Source organism: Podarcis vaucheri, assembly GCF_965113315.1.
Source record: "Podarcis vaucheri genome assembly, chromosome: 12".
Taxonomy (NCBI): Eukaryota; Metazoa; Chordata; class Lepidosauria; order Squamata; family Lacertidae; genus Podarcis; species Podarcis vaucheri.
This window is the reverse complement of record NC_138750.1, coordinates 41,513,054-41,539,410: the sequence shown is the minus strand read 5'-3', so window position 1 is coordinate 41,539,410 and position 26,357 is coordinate 41,513,054. Positions and strand designations below refer to the sequence as shown.

Sequence of the window (26,357 nt, the reverse complement as noted above, 5' to 3'; positions counted from 1 at the left end):
CACTATCACCTCAGGAGGCTTTGGGCAAATGCCACTTAACTAGGAGCACCAGTGGATGAAATAGTTGTTTTCCAAGTACTGCTTCTATTATGATAATGCTAGCATTTAATTGTTAATTTCAGCCTGAGATGTACTGTAAACATGATGCAAAAGAGTGTTTTTTACATAAAACCCCTAGATTAAATATTCTAAGTAAATATTACAGCACAGGAATTTTTTTTAGCATGGTGGGTAAACATACCTTCAGTTTGAGAGGCCCAAGGTTTACATTTAAGAGCTAATTTATAAAGTTATTCATTGGAATATAGTTAAGTGCTACTTTCAGTTTATATACAAATATAATTTATTAAAGGTTTTTTGAAAATTCACATTTAATATAATAATGCTGTACTAATCAGGGGAAAAGATAGTAAACTCTGAAGTTTAGATTTAATGTAATTTAAATGTAATGCACTGATTTTCTCTGCAGTATCTCAATAAAGATTTGGAATTTTGCTGTAAATGGTTTGTTTTTGGCAGTAGGGATATTTGAAAATAGTCTTTCCCCTCATCCACACACACCAAAAAGCACAAAAAACATTAAATATGAGCCTATATTTGAATAGAAATCAAAAGTTTATACTGGTTCATATTTTTGTCAATACTCCTAGGTTGCATTTCCCCTTTTTATTCATGCTTGTTCTTCTATTAGAAAACATCTTTAATTCCCTATCATACATCTTTAAATCCCTATCATGCATCTAAACTATAAAGCTATTTCAGAATGACTGTTATCACCAGTTTAAAATTATCCATAGCAAAGGGAGGAAAGCAGTTTTGTTAGATATAAAAGCAACTTGCTATACATGAAGCAGATCTCCAGTCAATATCAATTATGTGTCTGGTTTGGGCAGAATCATGTTAGTTTTTTTATTTAAGGAGTTTTCTCCTCAAATGGGGGCTACTACCGCCCAATCTCAAAAACACACCCAAGAATATGCTAATTAATTGTATTGTGTCGATGAATGGAGTAGCCAAATGCAACCATAAAAAAAAATCTAACAATGTGTGACGTTTCCTGTTACAGGACACTTTTTTTAATATTGATATTACAAACGTAAGGGCACAGACGATCCACGTACTAATTTTAAACCATTAAAAACCACCTACTAAACACAGAGAAAAGCTAACATGACCGCATAGGCGGGGAGTATCTTGGGAAGCTTAACATTCCGAGCGAATTAAGGGCACAAGCCTCGGATCACTTTTTGTCAGTCTCACTGTGGCACTTCAGAGTCGGAATGTGATTTTTTTACATCGTGCTACTCTCTTTTTTTTTTTTTAAATTACCCATTTGGCAAGAAAGAAGATGGGAGAAATGTTTCTATTTCGGAAACAAGAAAAGTAGTATGCAACACTGAGGAAAAACCAGACATGCTATTTATCCTGTTCCTTCAGCTGTATTTTTTCTTCTGTAATACAGATTTGATTTTAAAATCCCTGTATATGTATTGCCTTATATAAATTATGTGTGCATCTGAAGGCCTTGTCACATATATATTTCAATACTATTCTAATTATTTGTTACTAAGGATCCGTGATCATTAAAGATTACAATCGCCAATATATTTTTAACTATGGTGATGTCTCAAAATATGGGAATTTTAAACTCTGAAATTATTTTCAAAGTGAGATTTGCCTTATTCTTCTGCATTGGCATTTACTATCTAAAGGCTCCAAAGACAGCAAGTTTTACAAAGAAAAGGAATAAACACAAACGTATTTCAACCCTGTCTCCAGGAAAGCTACCAACAGTTTTCTGCTCCATGGTGTCCAGAAATACAGCCCTGTTGAGTGCTTTACTGAAGTTCAGAACTTCAATAAATTCCATTTCCCCCCAGAGAACATGGAAATACAATATTTAGAAATTATTCTAATCCGCCTTTTAAAATCCCCTCAAGTTGCATGAAACAATACTACTTTATTGCTAAGAAGCTATTTTACCAGAAAAATAGTTTCAAGTCTATGTATATATATATATATTTAAAAAGAATGTAGACACGCTTACCTCCCCCTATCTAACAAGGCTGGTCGAGTAAACAGTACCCCAGGCGCAACATTTAAAAACAATGTATTATAGACACTTGTTGGATTATTTTTTTTAAGACAAGGTTAAGCAGTTAATTTTCCTTCAAGTAATTAAAATGACCAAAATAAACTCAGATTAATTGAATTGTTTTTAAGGACAAATGCATTTAGTTTTTGTTTTTACTTTTTAAAGAGAAACACTTCCGAAGGAACAGGCCTTTCGTTTAAAGAACTTTTTATTTTTGCCAGCCTCTGAAAGGAAGAAGACACGGTTTTTCCAACTTCAGCAACAATTTTTTTTTTTAAAAAAAGAACCCGCTTTTTTCCGAACCCACTCTCCCTTTAGCTCCCTCTTCGTAAAATCTAATTATTTCAGCATTTAGTGTTTTTCCTCCTCGAGTTGTTTCCTGCCCCTTCCCCCCCCCCTTCCCTCTCGAAAAGTCCTGTTCTAAAAATTCACCGCTGAACAGATGTTTCCCTTTGTACCAGGCGAGCTTTTTCTCCCTGGTGGGGTCTTTTACCTTCGGTGAGCTATAAAGCCCAGTGAATAAAACAGCAGCACTAGAGGAAAACAAGGAAGAATAAGGAAAGAGATGGGGGGGAAAAAGTCCTCTCTACTCATGGACCAGATAAAACTGCTGGAAACCGGGAGGGAAGAGCATTGCAAACTCCAACCGTACTTCTTCCACACACACCCCAACAATAAAATAAAATAGGGCTTGGGGAAGCGCAACCCAAAAAGCTGCTGAAGCAGAAGCTCGTCCCTTTTCCCTTCACAGCTGCGGCGAGAAAACAAGGGGAGCCTTCGCGCGAAGAAGGGCGGCAGCGGTGGCTTCCCTACGAGCAATGGGGGGAAAGGAGCCGCGGCTCCCCTTCCTCTCCCCTCACGGAGGCCGGCCTACCCCGCTCGCTGCTGCCCCGGCCCGCCTGCTGCAACCGAGCACCTTCCCTCCAACTGCACTTCCTGCCTGAATGAGGCCTCAGCTCCCCGGCGGCAGCTGCTACCGCCTTTCGCAGCTTCCCCTCCCGCCGCCGCCGCCGGCAGCCCCTTTCCTTCCCCCCTCCGCCCCCCAGATCTCGTCAGGCGGCCTCCCAGCTCCCCCTGCGCGCTCTCGGCGTCCCTCGTGGCTTCTTTCGTGGGGCCCAGCCCCTTCTGCTCCTGTGGCTACAGGCCGGCAGGCCGGCCTGTAGTTAGTAGGCCCGGCTGCGAGCCTGACTGGGCTTCTTCTCCCCTCAGGAGGAGCAGCTCCTTCTCTGAGCCCTCCTGCCAGCCAGGCTTAGTCCTTGCACAAGCAGGCCTCTCAATTGACTCTCGTTTTGTAAGCGACACCCACAAATTCATTATTTCACCTGCTCGCCCTCCACCTTTCATCGAGCACAAACGCAAAAGGGGCTTTGAGGAAGGGGAGAGGGTGGGGGTTATTGGGTTTGGCTGCCCGCCAAGCTCCTCTCCTCTCTTCCCTTACACGAGGGTCCCGGGTTCCAATCAGGACGACCTGCAAAGGCCCCGTGCAAAAAAGCCCTTTTGCTGCCACTGCCTCGCCAGCTGGCCCCTGTCCTGCTTACTCGTCCTTCTTCGCAGCTGCAGCGCTGCCTAGAGGAAAAGCGGGGGCTCTGCGCTCTCCTCCAATGCAGCAGCACATGCTGCTTTTTCTGGGGGGGGGGGGTGCTTATTTGCCCTAACCAAAAAGGCAAACTTCTTCTTTTAAGCAGCCTTTGCAGCGGTTGGTTGCAGGAGAAAAGGAGGGGGGGGGGGTGGGATAGATCATCAATCAAAACAGGACAAGTGCTGACCACAGACCTTTCTCAATTTCTTCCAACCCTGGTAAAACTACTCTTAGGAAAGCTTGGATCCACAACGGATAGAGTGGAGCTCCACTGTACTCTCATATATGCGCTTACTCGGAAGGAAGTCCCAATGAAAGGGAGTTAAGCCGGTGCATTTTGCAAAACTGGCTTCAATCCAAGAACTTCGGTTTAACGTCTTCATGACTTGAACTCTTTGCCACCTTGGCTCAAACTGTCACGCTCCTATTGCCCTGCTAACGCTGCCTTCTTTGTTCGCTGAGAATCTTTCTACAATTCTCAATAGTTTTACCACAAGACAGCAGATTCACAAGATGCTAACCTCTAAAGAAAACAAAAAGCATTCCTCTTGTTTTTAACAAATCAAACTAATACAACTAAGAGCCACCTAGACAGGCCCTTTAAAATAAACAAAATGCATCTTTCTTCAACTTCCTTACCTATAATTTAACCATGAGCGAATTGTGTTACATTTTGGCTTTCTTTTAGTTTATTTGCTATATTTTGGAGGGTGGGAGGATGCTTTGCAATTATTTTATTGTAAACAAACCTTTTCCTGCTTTGATATTTTCTCACATAAACATAAAACTATTTCCCACTTTTTAAATAAAAGAGTATTTTTTAATTATTGCACTATGAGGAAGTGTCTCTTTTCAATCTGCTGTTGATTGGTGTGTTTTTGTTACAAATAAAATACGTTTCCATTATTTTATTTTTAAATGAGCTGGTTTATATTCTGACAACTAAAATCTATTTGTAACCAATCCACTGCTCATTGTAAGCATGGCCCAACCATGGGATACAGAAATGGAGATATGCTAATTAGGGGGAATTATAGGCACTTAACTGGCAACTCGATTTACAGCCCAGTTAAAATTGGGTTCTTTCATGTTTACTTGCAAGTAAAGCCGACAGAGTTTGTGGGACTTACTCTCAAGAAAACCTGCATACAATTGCAGCCGATCGCACAACATCAGCTACTGGTTTCTAAAACACATTTAACTGGCAATAGGTCACTGCTCCTGTTGTGCTTGGCTTCTAAACAAGTGTCAGGATTGCAACCCCAGAAGCACACTCAACAGTCTGTTTATTCCAGAATAATCCAAAGAGATTGATCCAGAATAAATTGATTATGGATGGCAATTTAACATCTCAAATAGTAAACTTAAGAAATGCAACTCATGTCATGGGATTCACTTCTAAATAACGCATGTAGCATAAGAGGATTAATCAATTTAATTAAAATACTTGGCATTAATTGGTATCTGGATCGAAATTATCAGGTGCCTAACTGGGATGCTGTGTGTAAAAGAGAGCAAGGGAAAGAGGTTTAAATCCACTTAAATAATTAAAATACCACTGTATCTTGTTTTTCCACATTTTGACAACCATGTTAACAGTGTCAGAATTTTATTTTTTAAAATATTTATTTTACTCAAGACCTGACAAGACCCTTTTAACAGCCCGATGCCAAAACCTGTTCCAATCGAGTATTTGGCGAATAGGCACATTTTGCCTGGGATAGAAAACACTTGTCCGTCATATTCAACAGGCAACAAGCAGCTCCAAATCCCCCTTCCGTCCGGTGGACAAGCGTCTCTCTCAAAACCTTTAGCGGGATTTGACAATTCATGGAGCGTCAGTCTTTTATTACCATTTAAGGGTGGCGCGGGGAGAGAATCTTTTTGTTCCCTTCTACATGATTTGTTTGTATCGATTATGTCGCCGGCAAGAATCTCCCAAGAAAGCCGTGTGCAATGCCTTGACACTCATTTGCCTAACACGGCCATGCTTTCAAACGAAAACCAGCCTCGTAAAATCTCTTCTTTAATATGCAGTACAATCCCGCCTCGCTGTTCGGATGGATTCCTGTCCTCCCTGCAACCTTCCGCTCGTATGCAGTAGGTCACCGTTTGGGTCGCCACTTTCTACGTCTTGCTGCTTTTGGGGAAAGCTGCGATTTGGGAGGCTGTCCCCAGAAGCACCTCTTCCCTCCGCCTCCTCCGTCTCAGAGCCCTCCGGAAGCTCGGCCCACGCCTGCTCCTAGCCTGCACTTTGTTCTCGCAGTGATCTCGCAGGTTGGGAAGGCTTCAACAAAAACAAAAAGCAGGCAGCGATCTGAAGATATTGCAGATGGCCGGGGCTGTCTGCTGCACGTGCATCTGAACGCTACCGGTTCTGGGCCACGCTGCAAGCTCTGCAGATCCGCAAGCAAGGCCGAGAAAAACACTTCCCTCTCGGCTGCAGCTTTTAGCTTAAGTTCTAAAGCTCTTCGTTAAAAGAACTTGTTTCTTCCCAGCCTTCCAAGGAGGGGCGAACGGGATTTGATCTATTCAGATATTCTTAAGAGTGAAACGCTGCGCCATTTGATGGTAGTCCCCTCATGCTTTAGACCATTAAAACAGTCCTCGATCTCGAGCCCCCCCCTCTTTTCCCACTTAAAATATTCTTTTTAAGGAAACCCAGGAGTGTCATTTTTCTAGGGCGAAGAGAGAGAGACGCTAAAAGCTGAAGGATGAAGAAGCAAGTCACCCAGTGACCTGTTTTGCTGCTTTCCAATCCCACCAACCCAACCCCGCCTCACTCACATGGTCAGGAAGAAAAGCAGAAACAAAAGAGTTCTAAACCTTTTTCTTCAAAGCCAGCCCTTTGCTTTTGGGGGAAGGGGGAGGGGAGATGATGACTTGGGGCAGGAGATGCTGAGTAGGAAATGCCGTGACTCTTCAGAGTTCCCTAGTATTCCCTTCAACTACATTTCCCCCATATTGGGGGCGGGATGTGGGGGCTTTGAAGTCTAGCTCTTTACCTTATGGAAGGGGAAATCCTTTACCATCTCCCCTCCTTTTCTCCCAGTTTTAATCGCCCTGCCTAAACTTTCAGGAACTTTTTTTTCTTCTTCTTCCTTCAGCCGCATTACCGTCATCGTTGTAAATAATCCTGATTTATGACAAGCGTTAGCTGTGTTCAATAAATGCAATTAATTACTGCTGTCGGAAATTATAATTAATAATTACCTATAATAACGTGGACAGTGATACCGGATGTTGAATACGTGACTTGAAAGTAATCTGCACCAGTGTCAGTGGGACCGTAAAATTAGTGTTTGGAACTGTTTTATAAAGGGCGTTATCGAACCATTATTATTATTATTATTATTATTATTATTATTATTATTATTATCCATAGAAAGTCTCCCGCGGGCAGCTAAAGAGCACCCTCCCTTGGAAGCGGCTGCCCCTAGCGTCCACGCGGGGAGTTGCAGCAGCGGCCTCCGCCAGGAGCTGCCTGCCGGCCTGAGATTGGAAGCCGCGCGCCCGGGAGGGGAGGGGAGAGAGAAGCGGAGTGGGCGGGGTCGAGAGGGGCGATTACGAGAGACTCGAGCTCGGCACGAGCGCGCCCGGCGCGCTGGCTTCTGGGTAAGCAAATGGCCGAGCGGCAAAAGGAAACGCCGAGGGGGAGAAGGCAGGAAGGCAGGAGGTGAAAGGTCACCGGCCCGCAGGCCCCGCCCCCTGCGCTCGGGTAAATGAATGGAAAGAGCCCAGGCGAGAGGGGGAGAGGGAAGCTGCTGCTGCTGCAGCGGCTTCCTCGTGCTAACTGTGCTTGCCTGCCTGCCTCCTCGCCACTCTTCTTCTCTGGAGGGAAGGAGGCAGCGACGCCTTACATTGGCGTAAGGAGACGTTGGGCTCCTTCTCTCCAGTCTCCTCCCCCCGCTGCTCCCGGACAATGCAGCCGAAGGGGAGAGCTATAAACATTGGACGGCGGGGGGGGGGGTCCTCTGCTGCTGCTGCTGCGAAGGGACAACTTAGGCAATGCCGCCTCCGCTTTCTGAGCTTGGGCCACACCAGGCCCCGGGTTCTCCCTGCTCCCGCCGAGGCAAGAAGCGCTTTCTCGGCTGCAAAGGACCTCGCAGCCTCCAGTTCCCGCTTCTCCCTTGCCCCACAAAACCCCAAACAGGAGAGCTGTTGGTGAAGGCGCGCTGCCTTCCTCAGCCCGCGCCCGCACAAACCTCGCCGGGCCCTTTTCCTCCTTTGCTCCCCGCGATCGGGGGCGGGGAGACCCTGATATATTCTCTACGTTTCCTTCCAGGGCCGCTTTTCCGAAGGCGGCGGCGAGATCTTGCGTTTTAAAACGCAGCCCCGTCCCTTCGCGCGGCTCCTATCCGATTTTCCACGCGGAAAGCCCGGCCGAGCTGCAGGCGCCGGCTCGCCCTCGGAAGGGAGGGTTTAGGTGGTGTTTGGAGTTTTTTTTCTTCTCGCGGCCGAGGCGGCGCGAGCCGTTTCTCCAGTTTCAGCGCCGCTGAATTGGCGGCGGACCCGTTTGCTGCAGGCGGTGCGAGGGAGGCGGCGGCGGCTGGGATCCTTCTCCCTTTCTTTTTGGAGTAGTCGACGTGTTATTTAAATCCGCGCGCCGGTGGCTAGTTTCTCAAACGCCCCGCTCGCTCCAGCCTTTCTTATCTAAAAGCGAAAAAGTTGTGCGAGTCGCCTCTCCCTTCCCCCTCCCCAGTGTCTCCTCGATGAGAAATGGAGGAAGAAAATGCAAAACGCTTCAGAGGGAGAAGTGGTCCCCTTTGTTCTGGCATTGTTTCTCCACGAACTGGCGGCTACAAGGATAAAACACTTACCTTCTCTCCTTTTTGCTGCGAAATCCAGACGTTCCCATCGGCTGCAAAATACACAATCCACCTTAGAAAGGGACTAGAGATGTAGAGAGAGTTTGTATTCCGTTCTTTTGCGCGCTCTTCCCATTTTGGGGCAAGATTAAGTTGCCGAGCACGTTGTTGCAAGCTGTAGCCCCCCGCCTCAGTGAATGGTCACGTTTAGGACCCTCCAAGGCCATCCTAAGTCTGCCAGTAGAATCCGAGGGTATTGAAGGTCTAAAACTTTCAAAAGGAAAGGGGGCCTGGAACTAGCCAGAGAGCTGCAAATATACATTAGGATGCCCCCCCGCCGCCGCCACTACACGCACATACGCACATGCCCCCCCCCCTTTAGCTTTAAATAAGGAAACCTTCCCCGGTGAGAGTTTAACGTGAAAGAAAGAAAAAGTTTGCACTTTATTAATTCCTTAAGAGCGAATGTGTTAAAAGCCGATCCCTGCCTGCATTTGAAACCCACTACCCTTGTTGCTCTCACCCCATGTGGCAAAAGTTTTGAATCTCGAAATAAAAACAAATGAGCCGGCGGTAGAAAACGAGGTTGAGAAGTTTAGGTTATGGTTGTAGCTGGGAGAAAATGTGTCGGAGGAGGAGGAACAGTTTTTTGTTTTGTTTTTAAGAGGAAATGCTGTTGGTGTTACTATTTTGGTAACGCGATGATCAAGCGAGCAAAAGAAGCCCATTCACTGATTTCTGCATACTCCAGGCGATGTTTAATGCTCAGCCTCGCAGGTATTAGTGTCCAAACCTGCATTTAATCTGATTATGATGAGGTTTGCTGATACAATGGATAGTTGAATAGATCCTTGTGTCTTAGCAAATGAGGTGGATTTTCGGTTTCCGGGGATGAGAGGAAATAAGGCGCTGATTGTCCACCAACACCTTCTGAAGCCCCTCAAACATCTTTGGGTTTTGGTTGTGGGTGGAAATGAGCATAGCCCCCTCAGCGCCATATTGTAACCCCGCGCTGGATGTCCCGGCTCTTTTATGGCTTGACCTGAAAGTTTCGCTCTCTGTGTGCAACTGGAGAAATGAAGAAAAATAACAACAAATATGGAGCAGGCGTCTCTGGTGTCTTTTCTGTCCCTCATGTAACGCTCCCCATTTCCTCTTTACCACCCTTCTAAAAGGGTGATCTGCTGCATAGGAAAGGAATGAAAAGATTGCAATAAAAGCAAAACCGAGTAAATAAGGTTGAGGGCAGAAGGAGAGGTTTTCTTTGCCAGCCTTTAATTGCCACTGAAACATTCTACAGTTGTAAACATTCCTTATTTATTCAGCCCAAATAGGCAGGCATTGTCTTGCTTTTATCGCAATCGTAATTATGGTGTCCTTTAAACTGGCTGATAGCTAGGGAGATAAGGGAATGTGCCTGTAGCTTCAGATCAAATCTCTCTCCGTCCCTCTCCCTCCCTCTCGCTCTCTCCCCCTCCCCGGGTCATCAGGATCCCCACAGTCCTTAGAGATGAGGAACGCTGGAAGACTCTGGCCTGGCGTCATGAAAGTGATTTGTACCACATTGCTAATTTGGTGCAATCCCTAACCCTTTGGATCTCGTGTGCGTTTGTAATTGCCTTTTGCTGCTTGCTTCAATTTTTGGAGCGTTATTTTTGGCGGCAATTTGGAGGGGGCGTTTGGGGTGGGAAATATATCTTTTGCAATCGAGTCCAGGCGTGTGGGGGGGGGGGTTCTGCCCACCTGTACGTCAGAAACACCAGCGTGTCCCTGAGTCTTTGTTTACTGCACCTTTGTGTCTAATTAAAAATGCACACTTTTAGGATCCTCGCAGAACAAAGCCTCCCCAAATCCCCCTTTACGTCCAAGGATTTGCAAATTTATAAAGGCTGCATTGAATTCGGGATGGGTCAAGGGGCAAAAAAAGGGTAGGAGGTCACTGCATTTTGATTATGGGTCAGTAGGCAACATGGCAGGCAGTTTGTGTCCCAAAAAACCTCTTCTTTAAAAGTGAGGTTTAAAAACAACAAGGATGAGCGAAGTTTCTAGGGGAAAATTTGACGAAAGAGAAGAGAACCTCTTTTCCTGATATTTGCAAAGCAAGAAGATATGTCCATGTGAGAAAACAAAGCAGCCCTCAGCAGCACTATAAATTGTTGCTCTGTTTACAGAGATATAACTCACAATGTGATGTGTTGCAGGAACTCAGCTATGGGTCTTGGAGTGTCCCTCACACCACGCAAAGCCTTTAACTATACTGGGTATTGCTGTAATGTGTCAAAAGGTGTCTATGCTTGTCCTTTTTAAAATAAGTGTATGTGGAGGGTTTTTTTAAAGTCTGCACTTACGTTTGGCTGAATAATATGGGGAGCTGAATGACCCTTTTGACAGGTTTTGGTCCCTTTGCCATATTCCCCAACTGTTTCTTCCCCTCCCCCAATCCGCCCTGGATATATTATAGGGGGGACTACAGGCAGTGCACCAATTCTGAAAATCTAATTTAGGCTGGGAAATGATATATTTTTACCTCTGAAATAAAATAATAATGATTATAACAATTATATGCAGAATAACCCTCGAATAATAAGCTGTGCCAATCGGGAAAGGGTTTTAACCAAGAATAAAATAGTCTGGAGGTGGCTGTTGTAGTGTGAAAATGCACCAGGATACGGAGAATTCGAGGACCTCGTGAAAATAGAAGCTTAAAGTGCTGTTGCATTTCACAAGTAAACATTTAAAGGGCTGTAAATGGTGCTCTGAGTGACTTGCCCCAGAAATAAGAGGTCAGCCTGGATTGCAGGGCTGTTTAAACATAGTCATGATAATACAATGAAAATATATCAAAGCACAACCTCAGAGGGCGTTTTCAAATATATACCCCCCCTCTCTCAAACGCAGACACACTCATCTCCCAGTAAACCCCCCTTTCCCAAAAAAAAGCAGCGATACAAGGGAGCTTCTATATATTTTTAATACTACAGAGTAAAAACAACAACTATGCAATCTGAGATCAATGGGAATAGGTTTACAGCATTGGGTGAGGAATATTATTTTTCCTCGTTATTTTCTAATTAGGTTTGTCGTTCGCCAAGAGTGCTTCAGACTGAAATATCATCTAAGGTAAAGAAATCCTATCTAAGGTAGGGTATACCTTACAGACTGGGGCTACTCGATGGGAAAAGGAGCACATTTGATTGATAATCTCTCTCTCTCTCTCTCTCTCTCTCTCTCTCTCTCGGAGGTGAGAAGAGGAAAATGTCTCATGAGCGTTCTCGCTATTCACAACCCAGTTGAATTGTTGTCCAAAGGCTGAACCCGATTCAATCTAATTGATTTTCGAATTATTGATCCCATTAATTCCACCGCGTCCCATTCATAACTACCGGGACTGATGCCTGAAATCAGTGTCACTAAATCAGCTTAAATTCGAAGACTTTCACTTAAAGGTTTTCCAGGCTGCAAGACGACCTAAAATCCAAGTATTTCCTCGTCTAACTGGTATATGGATCCACCGGTAGCCTTATCTGTTTCGCCAGAAAGAAAAAGAAGGCCACATTTCAGCCTCAGGTAAAACACACACCCTCCCACCCCACAAAAACACACACAACCAGATTCACAATGCAGTGAACCTAACTCTTTTTCGCTGTGCAGAGATTTATTCCTAAATCCTTCGGCAGGATTTGCAAACATACAGAGATCTTCCTGGTATTTGGAAAAATAAGTCCCGCGGGTTGCAGAGCAACTTGCTTCCAACTAAGCGTTTTAGGATTGCAGCCTAGTAGTCCAAGCCAAAGCACGTTTACTTGGAAGGAAGTTCCACTCCGTTTAATTAGGGTGTCCCCCCCCCCATCCCGCCCCGAAAGCGTGCTTAAAATTGCATTTGAATTCAAGGAATCCCCCGTAGCTGGACTGGAGAGGCGGACTCAGTGGCAGGGTCGAGAAATTGTACTGCCTTTGATTTTCCTCTATGAACGCTGCCGGCGTCTGTTGTTCACTCAGGGAAATGAGTAAAGTCTCGCATAATTTTGACCACCACCGACAACAGGCACCTTATTTTCACACACCCCAATATCTATCCGCTCCCCCAGCGTGTGTGGCTGTGTGTTTTGGAGGGAGCGTTCTCACGTTAATAATCTGAAACTGCAAAACTGTTGCTAGCTTCGGTATGCCTGCCTGCGAATCCACTGGAAAAACCTCCTCGGCCTTCCTTTTGCTTCCAGAGAGGGTCCTCGGTCCGCGAGGAGTTGTGGAAACGAGGATCGACTCCCGAAGTGCGTAAGGAAGATCCCGGATATGCAGCGGTGTGTTTTGATGACCACAAGAAAACTGGCAGGTTCCTCCCCTCCCCCACCCCCCGCAAACTCAAGATGGAGAAGTTTCAAGGAACAAAAGGCTGCGGGAGGGAATCTGGTGGGGGAGTTTCAACTCGACTCCAGTGTGCCTTTCCCATGTGTATTGAATATTTCCTTAAGATCTCTGTCTTGGTGTGTGTGTGTTTATTTGTTTATTAACTGATCTAGTCCTACACACACACACAGTTGTTACCACGATTTTTTTTTTCAAATAGAGAATTAACGTTGTACCTTGGTAGAAATGTCGATTTGCTAAAGAAAAGCAGCTATTTAAAGCACACACACCCCATTTTGTTGCTTTTAACGTCGATGTTTAAAGCAAACAAAAACTGGGGACCCAGCTTGAAGAAGCCAAAGAAGCAGACGACTGTAGTCGTGTGTGTGTGTGTGTGTGTGTGAGAGAGAGAGAGAGAGAGAGAGAGAGAGTTTGCGAGGCAGAATGGATGTGGCTCTGTCTCTGTGCCTGGATGCGCTTGTTTTGTGGCTGAGATCCCCACAACCTCTTTACTCCGGAGTACACCACCCTTTGCAAGGGGCGTGTGTGTGTGTGTGTGTGTGACTTGGTTGTATAGCCTGTGCCAATTGGGAACCTAAAAGTAACCGAGCCACGACTTTAGAACTCAACTTTGCGAAATAGACAAAACAGCGAGGCATCCGCCGGAACTTTAAAGCCAATACCTCGGGCTTCATTTACTTTGTGGATCGGCCTGTCAGGGATGCCATCACCTTCAGCATCAAAATAGGAGGAGGAGGGGGAGGAGCAGCGCTGGGTGGGGATGTGTGTGTGCCGGGAGTGGGGGGCACGAGACGACGGCTGCCATCCTGGGGAATAGGAGACCGAGAACAGAGGGGTCTGAAAGGTCCCCATTGCTTAACCCTACAAAAGCTGATACCGCTTTATTTCCCTCTTCCTCGCTTCATTCTACACCCCCCACACACCCCCACACACAAAATAAAACCGTCAGGCAGCTGTTTCCCCTCCAAACTTTGCTTTGCAGCTCCAGAATGAGAGGCGATGTCTCCTGCGCGAGGGGGAAGAGGAACGAGCCCAGGCGAAGGCAGCCAGATGCGGAGCTCAACTGGGGCTGCGAGGAGCCTTCCATTCATTGTTCGCCACCGCCTTTCGATTGCCTTGGAAGGGCTGTGCTATCACGAGACCCTGGACCGGGCTCTCCTTTTCGCTCTTGTCTCAAGGGAGATCTATAATATATAACATTATATATAATCACACCCACACATATATAGGAATGATGTTCCTTGAGACAAGGATGTGTGCATAAATTCTTTCTTTCTTTCTTTCTTTCTTTCTTTCTTTCTTTCTTTCTTTCTTTCTTTCTTTCTTTCTTTCTTTCTTTCTCTCTCTCTCTCTCTCTCTCTCTCTCTCTCTCTCTCTCTCTCAACAGTTTCTTGCTTCAAGAGGGAACCGGGCCTTGGAGCTCGGAGGGAAGAAGTCACTCCGTGCAAGTTGTGTCGCCTTCTGTCTGGCGAGCAGCAGCCGAGCTCCACGGCTTGCACAAGCCCGGGCTGAGTTGCGAGGCGAGGCCACGGACTTGCTTGATTTGCGGGCGCTCGCCAGCACCCCTTGGCCCTTCAGTCCTCACCATGGGAGCTAGGAGGGGGGCGGTTGGAAGAGAGAGAAATCGCCGGCTGAATTTTACCTAGTCATGCACAACGACCGTGAAAATGAATCATCAACACACACCAAAAAAAGCAAGAGGAGGGGATTTTTTTGGGGGGGGGGGACGGGACAGGATGAGGTTTTTTTTGTGGGGACGGGACTGGACTGCTGAGCTCTGTTGGTGGACTTGCTTATTCGTTTTCCCAGTTCCGGCGTAATTATTCTGCAGCCGCTCATATTATGGGGCATAGGGCTATGGGAATCTATATCAGTGGGGCACATGGCCTTCGAAGACAGGCCATCTTCTTCTTACCTTCCGCCCCCCCCCCCCCGCCCAACACACACACACACACCCTGTTTCTTCGTCTGAGGAATCCCAGTGGTTTTCCTGGAGCACAGGGATGCATTTCATTTTGGCTCTGGCCGCCAGCTCCTCTCTGCAAAGACACAGCCACTTTGTGCTTCTGGCTGGAATTCGGCGTGAATCGATTAGCGACTGCGATCCACCGCAACCCCGCGGACTAGCAGGATTTGGATCGACGCCGATTCGACTCCGGCTCGACTGGGGCTTCAGCCGCTTAGATGCGGGGAATAGGGCCGGGCTGCTGGTCATTTTGCCGTTGGGTTGGGATAGATCTGAAAGACGGAAGGGCTTGGAGGGGGGGAATAATACACTCAAACACCCCCCCCCCAATAAGACAGTATAGGTTTTTCGTGGGCTGGGCCTTATTTCCCACCCCTCTTTTGTCCACGGAGCCGAAAATATTTGGCCGCCACTTGGAAAAGGTGAAAGTTGGAATTGTAAGGGGGGGGGAGAGCCTTTTCTATAGAGCGATGGAAGTGTGCGGGGGGGAGGGGCAAGCCTCTTTCCCGCACCCACATTCAGACACCGAACGTGTGAATAGGAAACCCCTTACACCCAGACACCTTCAGTGAATTTACTATTCCAGCGGTGGGGAGGGGGGTGCAGTCTCATCGTCTGGACCGCAGGTAGGGGGGAGGGGGAGGGAAAGAACCCTCAGCCTCCAGGGAAGTTCTAGCGAGGGTGGCACCCTAGAAGTCAGAAGCATCCCTGTGACCCATTGCAATCTTCCCCTTCCTCCTCCCTCCCTCCACCCTCCTTCCTCCTCCTCCTTCTCCAAGCTTTCCTCTCGGCTCTGTTGCCATCTTTTTCCCCCTGCTGGAAGCAATCAACACGCAGGCGATCCTGGCGTGGACGCGCGGACCGGAGGGGGGACTCCCTCCACCTTGGGAGCTAGCACGGGGGAACTGTGGAAAAGTAGAGACCTTGCTGCTGGCTTATCTCGGCTTTGTTATGGGTCTGACGTGAGCCCGCGTCCCGATCTCTCTCTCTCTCTCTTCCCCCTCTCTCTTCCAACCTCCTCCTCTCCCCCTCCTCTCCCCCTCCCCCACCCCCCAATATTACAGGCAGAATTTCAGAGAAAAGTGTTACAGTATTGCGGGGCTGGAGCTCAGGATAACCACGCAGCCCTAAATAATTCCCACCCACCCCCAGTAGCACCAACTTAGCTATCGGAAAGAGTGAGAGTGAGAGAGAAAGACCAGGAGAAAGAGGAAAAGAAGGGACTTAAGCTAGCGAACGTGAGTATTCTCGTTTTCCGAGTCGTTCACAGAAATATACAAAATAACGTCAGACAAACCCCAGGGGTTTTTTGTTTTGTTTTGTTTTGTTTAACTATGCTTGCAAGCCAAAGGAAGGGGAATACCAGTTGAGGAACCCTCCTTTTGACACGCATTGCAGAATAAGCGCCCCTTTAAAATGGTTACTTAAAAGCTCCCCCTTCCAATCTTTACAGCCACAGAATTCGTATCGTGGGGGAAACAGCTTTCTGTCCTCCCCACCCCCGCACTTTATCCCCACTAAATAACCCCAAGAAGGTTTCCAAATTCCATTTATTTCTTATCTTTGTTTCAAAAAATAAAACAAAACCCGTGTCACCGAGGGCTTCCAAACCCGGTCCTTCAGTCGCCAGCGCCGCCGAGAGCGAGCTGTGGGCTGGCTGGGAGCTCCGGATTGTTTAATAGAAAGATTTATATACTAACAGTATTATTTACTTTGGGAGGGGAGGCAGGAGCCTAAGAGTATGCTAATTAGCCAGAGATTTGGAGGGGGGGGGAGCTGCGAAGGGGGTGGAATATCAATTTTTATTGCATCACCTGTCAGGAGTGTCCAATCAGCGCTGGCTTGAGGGGAATTAATTGATGAAGGTGTCTCCGGACCAGCTCACTTCCCTCTGTCATTTGATTTGGAGCGAAAGCAGCGGCGGGAAGAGCGGCTGCGTGGCTCGGCTCGTCTCCGCACAGCCCCCTTTGGCTCACATTCCTTTATCCTGGCTGGGCAGTGGGGGGAAGCCGCCAGCCAAAGGGCACAGGTAGCCAGCCTGCCTCAGTGCCGTCGAGAAACACCGGGGGCAAGCGAGCCCATCGCTCCCGCCCAATCCCCTAAGGCAGTTTTCCAGGACCTGGATTTTTTAAAAATCCCCTCCCTATAGCGCTCAGTCCCTCTTTCTTTCTTTCTTTCTTTCTTTCTTTCTTTCTTTCTTTCTTTCTTTCTCTCTCTCTCTCTCTCTCTCTCTCTCTCTCTCCTGATTCCAACATCTCCCCCCCCGCCCCCCGCCTAAAGTTTGATCGGGTATAACAGGCTTTGTTCTTTTCCCTCCAGCAGGATGCCTTGAGACCCCGCTCCAGCACCTGGCTGAGGATTTTTTTAAATATATATATATATAAATAGCCTTTTCTCGCGTGGATCTCTTCTCCTTCCTTGCCACCCACCCCACCCCCTCCATCCGCCCCCGCCGGCTGCACACCTTTTCCTCCCGCCGCCGAAGGCTCCAACTCCGGGGTGCGGCGTGCATGTGTGGCGGTTGGGGGGGCCCCTCCGGCGCCCCCTTTTTATGCTCCCTCCCGCTGCCCGGATGCCGGGACTGCTCTGAGGCGCGCGCCATGGGAGACCACCTGAAGTCGGGCTTCGAGGAGGTGGACGGCGTGCGCCTGGGTTACCTGGTGATCCGGGGCAAGCAGATGTTCGCGCTGTCGCAGGTCTTCACGGATCTGCTGAAGAACATCCCTCGGACGACGGTCCACAAGCGCATGGACCACCTCAACGTGCAGAAACACCACTGCGACCTGCAGGAGCTGCGCAAGCTCAAAGCCATCAACTCCATCGCCTTCCACGCCGCCAAATGCACCCTCATCTCCCGCGAGGACGTCGAGGCGCTCTACACGTCGTGCAAAACCGAGAGGGTGCTCAGGACCAAGCGCAAGGGGGCCGCGGCCCTCCAAGAAGCCCCCGGGCCGGACCCTTACGCGGCCTTCTGGAAAGGAGGCGGTAAACTTTGGCTGGGTTTGAATGGAGCCGCCGCGCCTCTGGCCAGCAGCGGCGGCGGCGGAGGCAGCAGCAGCGGCCGCCGACGGAAAGCGTGGCGCGCGGCGGCGGCGGCATCGGGCGCTTTCCTACCGGCTTCGGATCTACCTCACTTTTGGAGCAAATCGCCCGTTCCCAGCGCGCCGGGACTGGCGCGATCCCCTTGCAAAGGGTCGCCAAACTATGAAACTGCGCCGCTGGCGCCGCGCTACGTCTCGCTGGCGTCGGAGGCGCCTTGTTTTCGGAGCCTGCTCTGCTCCAAGCACCCGCACTACTACTACCACTCCTCGGCCGCCATTGCCAGCCAACCCAAGCTCGTCGCCGCCGCCGCCGCCGCCGCTGCAGCAGCAGCAGCAGCAGCAGCAGCCGCCACGTCGGAGAGCGGCCCGCTGGCTCTGGCTTGCCGCTCCAAGAGGAAGAAAGCCGCCGAGGGGCGCTTCCCGCTGCTGGTGCCCCGCGCCGGCAAGCCCCCCAAAGCCGCCTCGTTGGAGAGGCTGCCGGGCTTGAACGGCTTCCTGGCACCGGCGCCGCCCCAGCAGCCTTTCCCGGAGCCCTCCTACAGCAGTGACTCCGACTCCAGCTCCTATTCGGACCACGCGGCCAACGACTCCGATTTCTGCTCCAGTTTGACCAGCAGCAGCAATTCGGGGTCTTCGGAGGACGAGGAGGGCAGCTACGCCTCGGATTCCAGCGAGCTGAGCTCCGACGAGGAGGAAGACGAGGAGGAGGAGGAAGAGGAGGAAGAGGAAGAGGAAGAAGAAGAGGAGAGCAGCTCCGAATCGGACTCCAGCTCCGGCTCCAGCCAAGCATCCGTGCAGAGCATCCGCTTCAGGCGCACCAGCTTCTGCAAGCCGCCCGGTCTGGCGGGGGTTCCGGCCAGTCTTTTGCCTCCAACGCCCGCCTCGCCTGGACGGGACGAGAGCCTCCCTGGACCCGCGCGGAGCATCAAAGCCGAGGCGCCCGAGGAGGACTGGGGCATCACCGCCGCCGGCTGGGTCCCCAAAACCGAGCCCGGTGTGGATTGCCACTGCTTTGGGGAGCTGAGCCAGGTCCGAAGGGGCGGCGGGTGTCCCTCTCCCTCGCCCGACGTGAAGGCTCCCGACCTGAAAGCCGCCCCCTGCCTGGCCCGGGGGTGCCCTTCACCCAGCCCAAAGACGCCCCACGCTTTGCCACAGCCAAGGTTCCTTCGAGACGCGGCGAGAGGCTGGCCCAGCCGCTCTCCTCCTCCTCCTCCTCCAGCTCCTGCAGAGAGCCCTACTGCTGCTCTTGGGGTGCCCCCAGAGGCCCCCCAGCCCCATCGCCCATTGACCCCCTGCCTGGGCTGTTCCTCCTCCCAAAGCCAGCCCGAGGTGCTTGCTGCTGCTGCTGCTGCTGCTGCTGAATACCCCGAGCCGCTGCCCCTTGTGCCCATTGCCCAGATTAAAGTCGAGGACAGCAGTGCCAACGCCGAGTATGGCGCCCTCCCCGTTCAGGGACAGAGCCAGCCCCCGCTCAAATGTGAAGGCAGCGACGACGAGCACAAGCTGGAGGCAGACGGCGAACCGGGGCCCTCGCCGTCTCCGCCACCCAGCCCGACCCACCAGCCTCAGGAACTTCTGCTGCCAGCCAAGGAAGACCCCGCCTGCTGCACTGACGAGCCCCCCAGCCCTCCGCTGAGCCCCCCGGACCAGCCCGCCCCGTCGAGCCAGGCCCTTGCCTCCTGCACTTTAGGCGCCGCCGCCGCCGCCGCCAAACCCGAGGATGGGGAGTACAAATTTGGAGCCCGGGTGAGGAAGAACTACCGGACTTTGGTGCTGGGCAAGCGAGCCCTTCTGCCCAGCCCGGCGCCGCTCAAACCAAATCTGAAATCCGTCCGGAGCCCCCGCCTGCCCGCCGGGAAGCTCTTGGACGCCCCCGAGGGCGCCCTGGACGACTTGACAGTTCTCAGCCGGCGCAAAAGGGCGGCCGGCCACGTCGCCTCGGCCGTCAAGAGACCCTTCAGCTTCATGGGCAACTTTCCCTGCCCGCCCTCCTTGGTGGTGGGTCTCGACGGGGATCTGCTGCCAGCCTACACCTTAAACACCGCCAGGGATGCGCAGCCGCCTCCCAAGGCCCATCCTGTCTGGAAATGGCAGCTGGGCGGCTCAGCAATACCTCTTCCACCCAGCCACAAATTCAGGAAATTTCATTCATGAGAGAGAGATTGAATGGGAACCCTACTTCATGGTCGTTGTTGTTGCTGTTGTGTTGTTGGTCTGTTTTCATTTTTTGGGGGGGACCCCAACTACTTCTTTTCCTGACCTTCGAGAATCTTACCCTGGATGCTGGTCCCGCCCCTCATCACATCCGATTTGATTTTGATTTTTTTTTATGGCGTGGGGGAATCCTGGTTTATTCTATTTTTGGAGGACGACGAAAATAAAACCGGATTACTATTTTCTTTGCCATGAAAACCCATCGTGGGGGGAAGGGAGGGGGACGACGACAAGGAGGAGGACGAAAGAGGTCTAACATTCCACAGACTACTTCAGGCGAAAGTTTTCCAAGTTTATTAAAAACACACACACCACACAACAAACAAAAAAACCACCTCAGTGGAATCTGCTAAAGCTGGAACACTTTACTGTCTCAAAATGCACCTGGTACCTCAATTCCAACTGCTACAAATAAATGTTTGGTTTATGTTTTTTTTTTTAAGTTGAATGATAACAATTCGAATGAGCCATTAACGTGTAAATGCACTAGATTTCGAATTCAGGAAGTCTAAATGTTCAGTTCCGTACAAGGTTTTTTGTTTCGTTTTGTTTTCAGCAAGAGGTTGCACAGGGAGAATTCACTATCCTTCTGCTGGGAATGCCTTCTACTTTATTGCAGAGGGTTCATTGTTATGTTTTAATTCCCCACCTGTCCTTTCCACAAAAGAAGTTGCACTCTGCAGTTGGGAGTGTGCGTGTGTCTCCGGGTCACCAGTGGGAGAGTTGGAATTAGATGGTCGGGCATTTTTTTAGGACGAAAAAAAGAGAGACTAAAAAAGGACATGCCACTCTTTGCCTTCTTATTTCACCTTGAACCCTTCAGGTTGGCCACGATTGCCTATCTCGGCTACAGTACTCAACCCAGCCAAACCAGTGTACATTTGCTCGGAAGCTGCTCTACCCCACGTTCAATGGGATTTGCCTCCCAGTAAATTTTACTCTCAAGGAGGGGGCCTTCCAATCATTAGGTTTTGTTGTGGGACTGGGTTGGAGCTGTGTTTCTATTGGAAGGTTTGCAGGTTTGTGTGTGTGGGGGGGGGGATGTTCTCAAAATCTGGTCCTCCCAGATTTGCAAAGTCAGGAAAAAATGTTAGGTTCTCACACTCCCATTGGAGGGAATCGGAAGGAAATGCAGTCACATTCAGCATGCTAAGTGCAACAGAGGGCCCAGTGGAAGGGATATTATCAATGAAGAACCCCATACTCTTGGTGGCTACTTTGGCACCTAAACTCAGGCTTTTTAAACCAGGACTTGTCACTGTTTTCTTTACATCTCTGGAAAGAAAAGAAAAAAAGAGGACTTTCCCCAACCACCCTATCTTTGTAGCAGGATCATTTTCTACTGCACGTGACAATCAGAGGCAATTGTCTATATTTGCACTTAAACCTCGACAGAGTTGAAGCAGGCAGACTTCTAGAGTCGAGCCTTTGGTAAGACATGCTGGTGTAATATGTTGTGATGATGGAAGCAGTAAATCAAAATGATGGAAATTTGCACTGTTGGAAAAAGCATGCTTTAGCTTTATTTTCAATTAAAACACTGTTTTAAAAAAAGCGACGATGATTTTATACTTATTGTAGGGTTCCTCGCTCATTTCCGACTCTTCTGCGAGAGGGAATGTCTGTGTCTGTGTGAGAAAAGTGTAGGGATTTGATTGGAAGGACTTCTGCTTCCAGAGGCTGGTTGCTGTTTCTTTATAAAACTGTGATATAAAAACAAACAAGTGTGAGGCAGTTGTCAGTGCTGTTGCATGTTGGTGGAAGACAGCAGGGAAGGGAAGCTAAATAGATTTTAGCCAAAAGTTTAAAGGCTGAGAAAGTATTGACACAGAGTTGCTGAATCAGCACTTTGGGATTGACTGCCAGCTCCTGGGCAATTTCTTTCTCACCAATTTAGCATTTATATGCCAACAGATTCTCTTTCTAAATTCAAATTCTCAAGGATTTCACCTATAGAAGAATCTCAACATAATGATTTCTACTAAATCACAAAAGAAATCAGCATTTGAAATGTTTCGCCCTGGGCCTCAGAGCCAATGTTTTTAAGATGGAAATCCTTGGCTTGTTTTGTTGTTGTTCCTTAAGGTCTTTAAATTCCTGCCCCTGGTGATAACGCCCCCCCCCCCATCTTCTAAGCAGACATTAGCTAATTTGATCTTCTTTTTAAACACATGGAGAGAGAAATAAATGAGTAAGGGTTTTCCACTCCTTGTAAGAAATACCTGCAGGATATATGTGTGTGTGTTGTGTATATGCACACGTAACAGATATACACATACGTTTTTCACGTCAGGTCGGGCAGTTGCAATCATCAGTCATGGTGGTATATTACTTATTTAACTTGCTCTGTTAAAATCTGATGGTCTCAAAATGGGGGAGGGAGATATGTTGCTATAGGCTAGTCTGTGTCTGGAGCTGCACAAATTACAGCCTTATGTCACTCCAAAAGGCCATACTTAGTTTGCGTAAGTCTCCCAGCCTCAGGCACCCACTCTGACTTCTTTAGCAAGCTGCGGGGTGATTTGCCAATGCTCCCCCCCCACTCCACTATTATTCATGGCAAAATCATCCTGCCATTAGAGGCCGGGTTCCAGAGCTCTCCACCCCCACCCCGTGTCAAACATGCCTCTGCCCATCCCAAAGTGGCCTCTTCTCCACTCCATGGGGCCTGCAGACTCGTCACCACTTTGGCCCTTCCATAGAAAATGGCAGAGAGAGAACAGGGGAAGTTTTTCAACCCTGATGGGGACTGAAGCACCACATTGTTGACTCTGTGGTACTTTCAGACGTCTGAGACACTTTTTATTTTTAATTGTGCTTTGTCGACACCTCAGTTACTCGCTAGCTGCACTTTCCAGAAGCTGCAGAATGAACAGTGTTGAGCCAAAGGCTTCATAAGGCGCAGCTTTTTAGCCTAGTTTTGTCCAAAGAATTGCATTGGAGGCAGGGGGCAGGAGAGAAACCGATCCACCAAATAATACTCCAAAATCCTAAATATAATCACATGTCCATCTCACTTCAAGACCGGCAGGAAGACCTATTGCTTCATGGTTGGCAGTGAAAGCTGTTTTTGTTTTTTGAGGGTGGGGGGGGGGGAGATCCAAGGATAAAGAGGGAGGCCTGCAATTCTGCTAGGTATTTTCCTTTGTACAAATTAACAATTCCAACTGGTCCAGTGGATTCTTATTAGAGTATGACTGATGGTCAAACTCCATATACACAACCCAGTTAAATTGCTTCAGAGCAATCCCATTGCCTTTAGCTGGAATGCCTTGGAGCACATGGCTTGTGGTGTTCAGCACAAATTGTTGGATTTAGGAATGTCTCTTTGTCCTCTCTGTAAAATACCTCTTAGTAAGTAGCAGTGGACATATATAATTTTTCAATTTAACCTGAAATGAAAGAGAAATTCTATTTCCCATTTGATATGGCTCTACAGACTTTCCAGTTCTTAGGGCTAAACTAAACCAAACCACCACAACAAAAATCTGGCAATAAAAAATAATAATACCCCGACAAATATTATTCATCTATGAAGCATATAACAGAGTTGCTGCTATGTTATTGAGAAATGTGTTGAGAAGTGTTCTCCCCCTGCTCTTGGAGACAAAGGAAACGATGGACTATATATCTAGCATTCAAAAGGGAACATGTGTAAATGCCTTTCAGCAAAACCAGGTCTATTGCCTTAAATGATGTAACACAGAGTTTACAACCCTTTACTCTGAAAAGGGATTGTCTCTATAAGTCCACCCATACTTAACTACAGTGGCAATACAAAATAAAAATGGGGGGGGGGGGAATCTCACTGCTGGTTGTTTATTCTAAACACCACTATGCAGTAATAAAGGAAAGTCCTGCTGTCTGTTGTATGAAGACTGTTGTTCAATCATTCCCTTGGCAATTTACAAAGGGGGATGATGCTCTATCAGATTTAGTTGCCAATAAATTTAAGTTTCTGCAGAAAGAAGAGAAATGCGATGTTTTGGTTTCACTTTACACGTGTGAGCGTGCTTAGAGGAGTTGTGCTCAAAAGTGGCCTTTTGGAGGAAAAAAACAGATACAACACAGGAAGTGCTGCTCGCTGTGGTTTTTTTACGGTTAAGATGCTTTGCGTTGTAGAAAAAAAAAGTTCATGATTTAACTGCAAATCCGTTGGGGTAGCAGAAACTTTCCTAAAGAGCAGAAGCTTATAGAACAATTTTCCTTTCCAATAGAAGCAGGACAAAGAGCGGGAATCTACCTTGTTAAATCGCCCTTGCAAACATCAGGCACTGGCAAAATCTCCTCCTAGGGATTCCAACAACAAGCGTGTTTAATAAAAATACGATTGAGGGGGGAACTGGGCGGGGGGATCATGGGCTTTTCTTAGCCCTCACTAAGGCAAGGATTTTACCTCCCCCCTCCGCATTTTTGCTAAACGAAGGGCAATTCCCAAATATCTGTCATATGTGTATATATGTGTGCGCGCGTATGCATATACATATATATGCACGCACACAGATATCTACATAGACACACACACACACACAGTATGTTGCAGTTAGTTTGTGCGTGTGTCTATTCCAATATAATTATTTGTGTGGCCCTGGCTTCCCCCTCCCTTCTCTTCTCTCCCTCTCCTTTTCAATCTGAGGCGGCCTCACAAGCCCCAGCGTTAAAAGGCCCGAGATGTTTTGCATGAAGCTCTCACAATAGGGGTTGAGAGAATTGACAGTTTCAAAAACAAGGCGCTCTGTCCTTTCCAGATGCCGAGACCACCTCCCTCCCTCCGTCCCCCTGCTCTCTCTCCCCCCCCCTTCCTTTGCCTGCACCTTCTCTCGCGGCTGGTGGCTTTTAGGGTGCTTCGCAAATCTACGACAACAGCTGTGTTTGTAAACAGGGCTGGGAATTTGGGTGGGAAGCCGGCGACGCTTCCCTGCTCTTCTTTTCCTCTTTGACGAAAGTGCCTGCGCAGCGCATATGCGCCAAGTCCGGGGGTCTCTGGCTTCCCAGTTTCACAGCTCCTTCCTCGGGAAAGCGACTCTCCTGCTTTCCTGCGGGAGCATCGCTGGTTGCAACTGAACCGGCGGACTCGAGTGCCGTTTCCCCTCGGCTCCGTGGGCCAGGAGCGGTAGCCGGAGGCCTCTCCTGGTCGCCATCTTGCGCGCTGGAAAACAAACTCCTTGTGGTGCTTCGCCCCGGCCGGCCTCTCCTGGTGTCGCCTGGCCTTTCCCTTCCTCTCCCCCCGACATGGGACCGACTCATTTAGGCGAGGCGGAAGGGCCGGCCCGGAGCCCCACTTCAAGGTGGCCTTTCTGTTTGCAGGAAGGAGGCGAGGGAAAGCCGAGTCGAGGGCCTGCGCCCACTCGGGCCTGGCCTCTCCACCGGCCGCTCTCCCTTTCCCTTTTGTCTCCTCTCGCCTCTCCAGCTGCTCCAAAGCGGCTCCCCTTCCCGACTAGGCCTCGCTCCCACACCGGCCTTTTCCGGGTCGCCCGCCCTGAAACAGAAGGTCCCCTCGGTCGCGCCCACCTTCCCGCGAAGGGGATTCAGAAGAGGGCTCCCCAATGGGGACCCTCGGGCCGGCTCTTCGTGCACCAACAGAAAGGGCGCTGCTTGCCGCACAAATAAATAGGGGACATCCACGGGGCGCAAGGATTTGCTGCCTTGCAAAGCTCCGCGAGGAATTCGGCAGGGCTTCTGAATGTCAGGCCCGGGGTGGATTGGCGGCGCAAGGCCGCCTTCCACGCACCATCTTCCTTCTCCCTCCCCAGGAACGGGCCCGGGCCGGAGCTCGCCGCTGCAGAGTTGGGAGCTGGGCTTCCGGGTCACAAGAGGCGACTCCCCGGCCCGCTTAAGCCCAAGCACCTTTGGATGGGGAGAGAAACGCAGCGCTGCTCGCAAGGAATATGGGGAAGATCAGAGTGGTAGAGGGAAGGGTTTGGAGTGTTTGGGGCGGATAGGCTCTCCGAGTCCATCCACTCTGCAATTTAAAACTGTTCCAAGGAAAACAGAGCTGGGTAGTTGTGTGTGTGTGTGTGTGTGTGTGAGAGAGAGAGAGAGAGAGAGAGAGAGAGGTGAGGTGGGAGTTTTGAGACAATTGGCCAGTTGTGGCGACAGCTTCAGCCGAAAAGTGCACTCAAGGTTGTTTACTCTGGTGTTTGAAAATGCACTGGGAGGTTGTAAAGTGTGTGAAATTACGCACTGGTCTCTTAAAGAGTGCCTAATTTCTAGTAAATAGCCGGGCCTTTGTCAATGGCTTTATTATGTTGTTTCTTGTTAATTGTTGAGAAAATCCCCATTGTGC

At 49.0% G+C, this 26,357-nt stretch overlaps 1 protein-coding gene and 3 long non-coding RNA genes across 5 annotated transcripts; 2 read left to right on the top strand and 2 right to left on the bottom strand.

Annotated features, from left to right (window-relative positions):
• The first annotated feature begins 7,249 nt into the window (after positions 1-7,249).
• On the top strand, positions 7,250-12,959 carry LOC309515657. Of its 2 annotated transcripts, none has more exons than XR_014212599.1 (2): positions 7,250-7,289; positions 11,558-12,959. It is a non-coding gene; the product is annotated as an uncharacterized lncRNA (long non-coding RNA). The 2 variants fall into 2 exon arrangements; XR_014212600.1 differs by having other exon boundaries at positions 7,286-7,392.
• Positions 11,435-17,322, bottom strand: LOC309515658. The gene is made up of 2 exons (XR_014212601.1): positions 17,281-17,322; positions 11,435-15,104 (listed from the first exon to the last, which is right to left on the bottom strand). It is a non-coding gene; the product is annotated as an uncharacterized lncRNA (long non-coding RNA).
• Positions 17,323-17,324: 2 nt separating this feature from the next.
• On the top strand, positions 17,325-20,201 carry SKIDA1 (SKI/DACH domain containing 1). Its single transcript, XM_082193638.1, has one exon. It carries the CDS (start codon positions 17,327-17,329, stop codon positions 20,009-20,011), a length of 2,685 nt encoding a protein of 894 aa, XP_082049764.1. The 5' UTR covers positions 17,325-17,326; the 3' UTR covers positions 20,012-20,201.
• A 141-nt stretch (positions 20,202-20,342) lies between these two features.
• On the bottom strand, positions 20,343-26,122 carry LOC309515661. The gene is made up of 2 exons (XR_014212606.1): positions 24,886-26,122; positions 20,343-21,774 (listed from the first exon to the last, which is right to left on the bottom strand). It is a non-coding gene; the product is annotated as an uncharacterized lncRNA (long non-coding RNA).
• Positions 26,123-26,357: the final 235 nt, after the last annotated feature.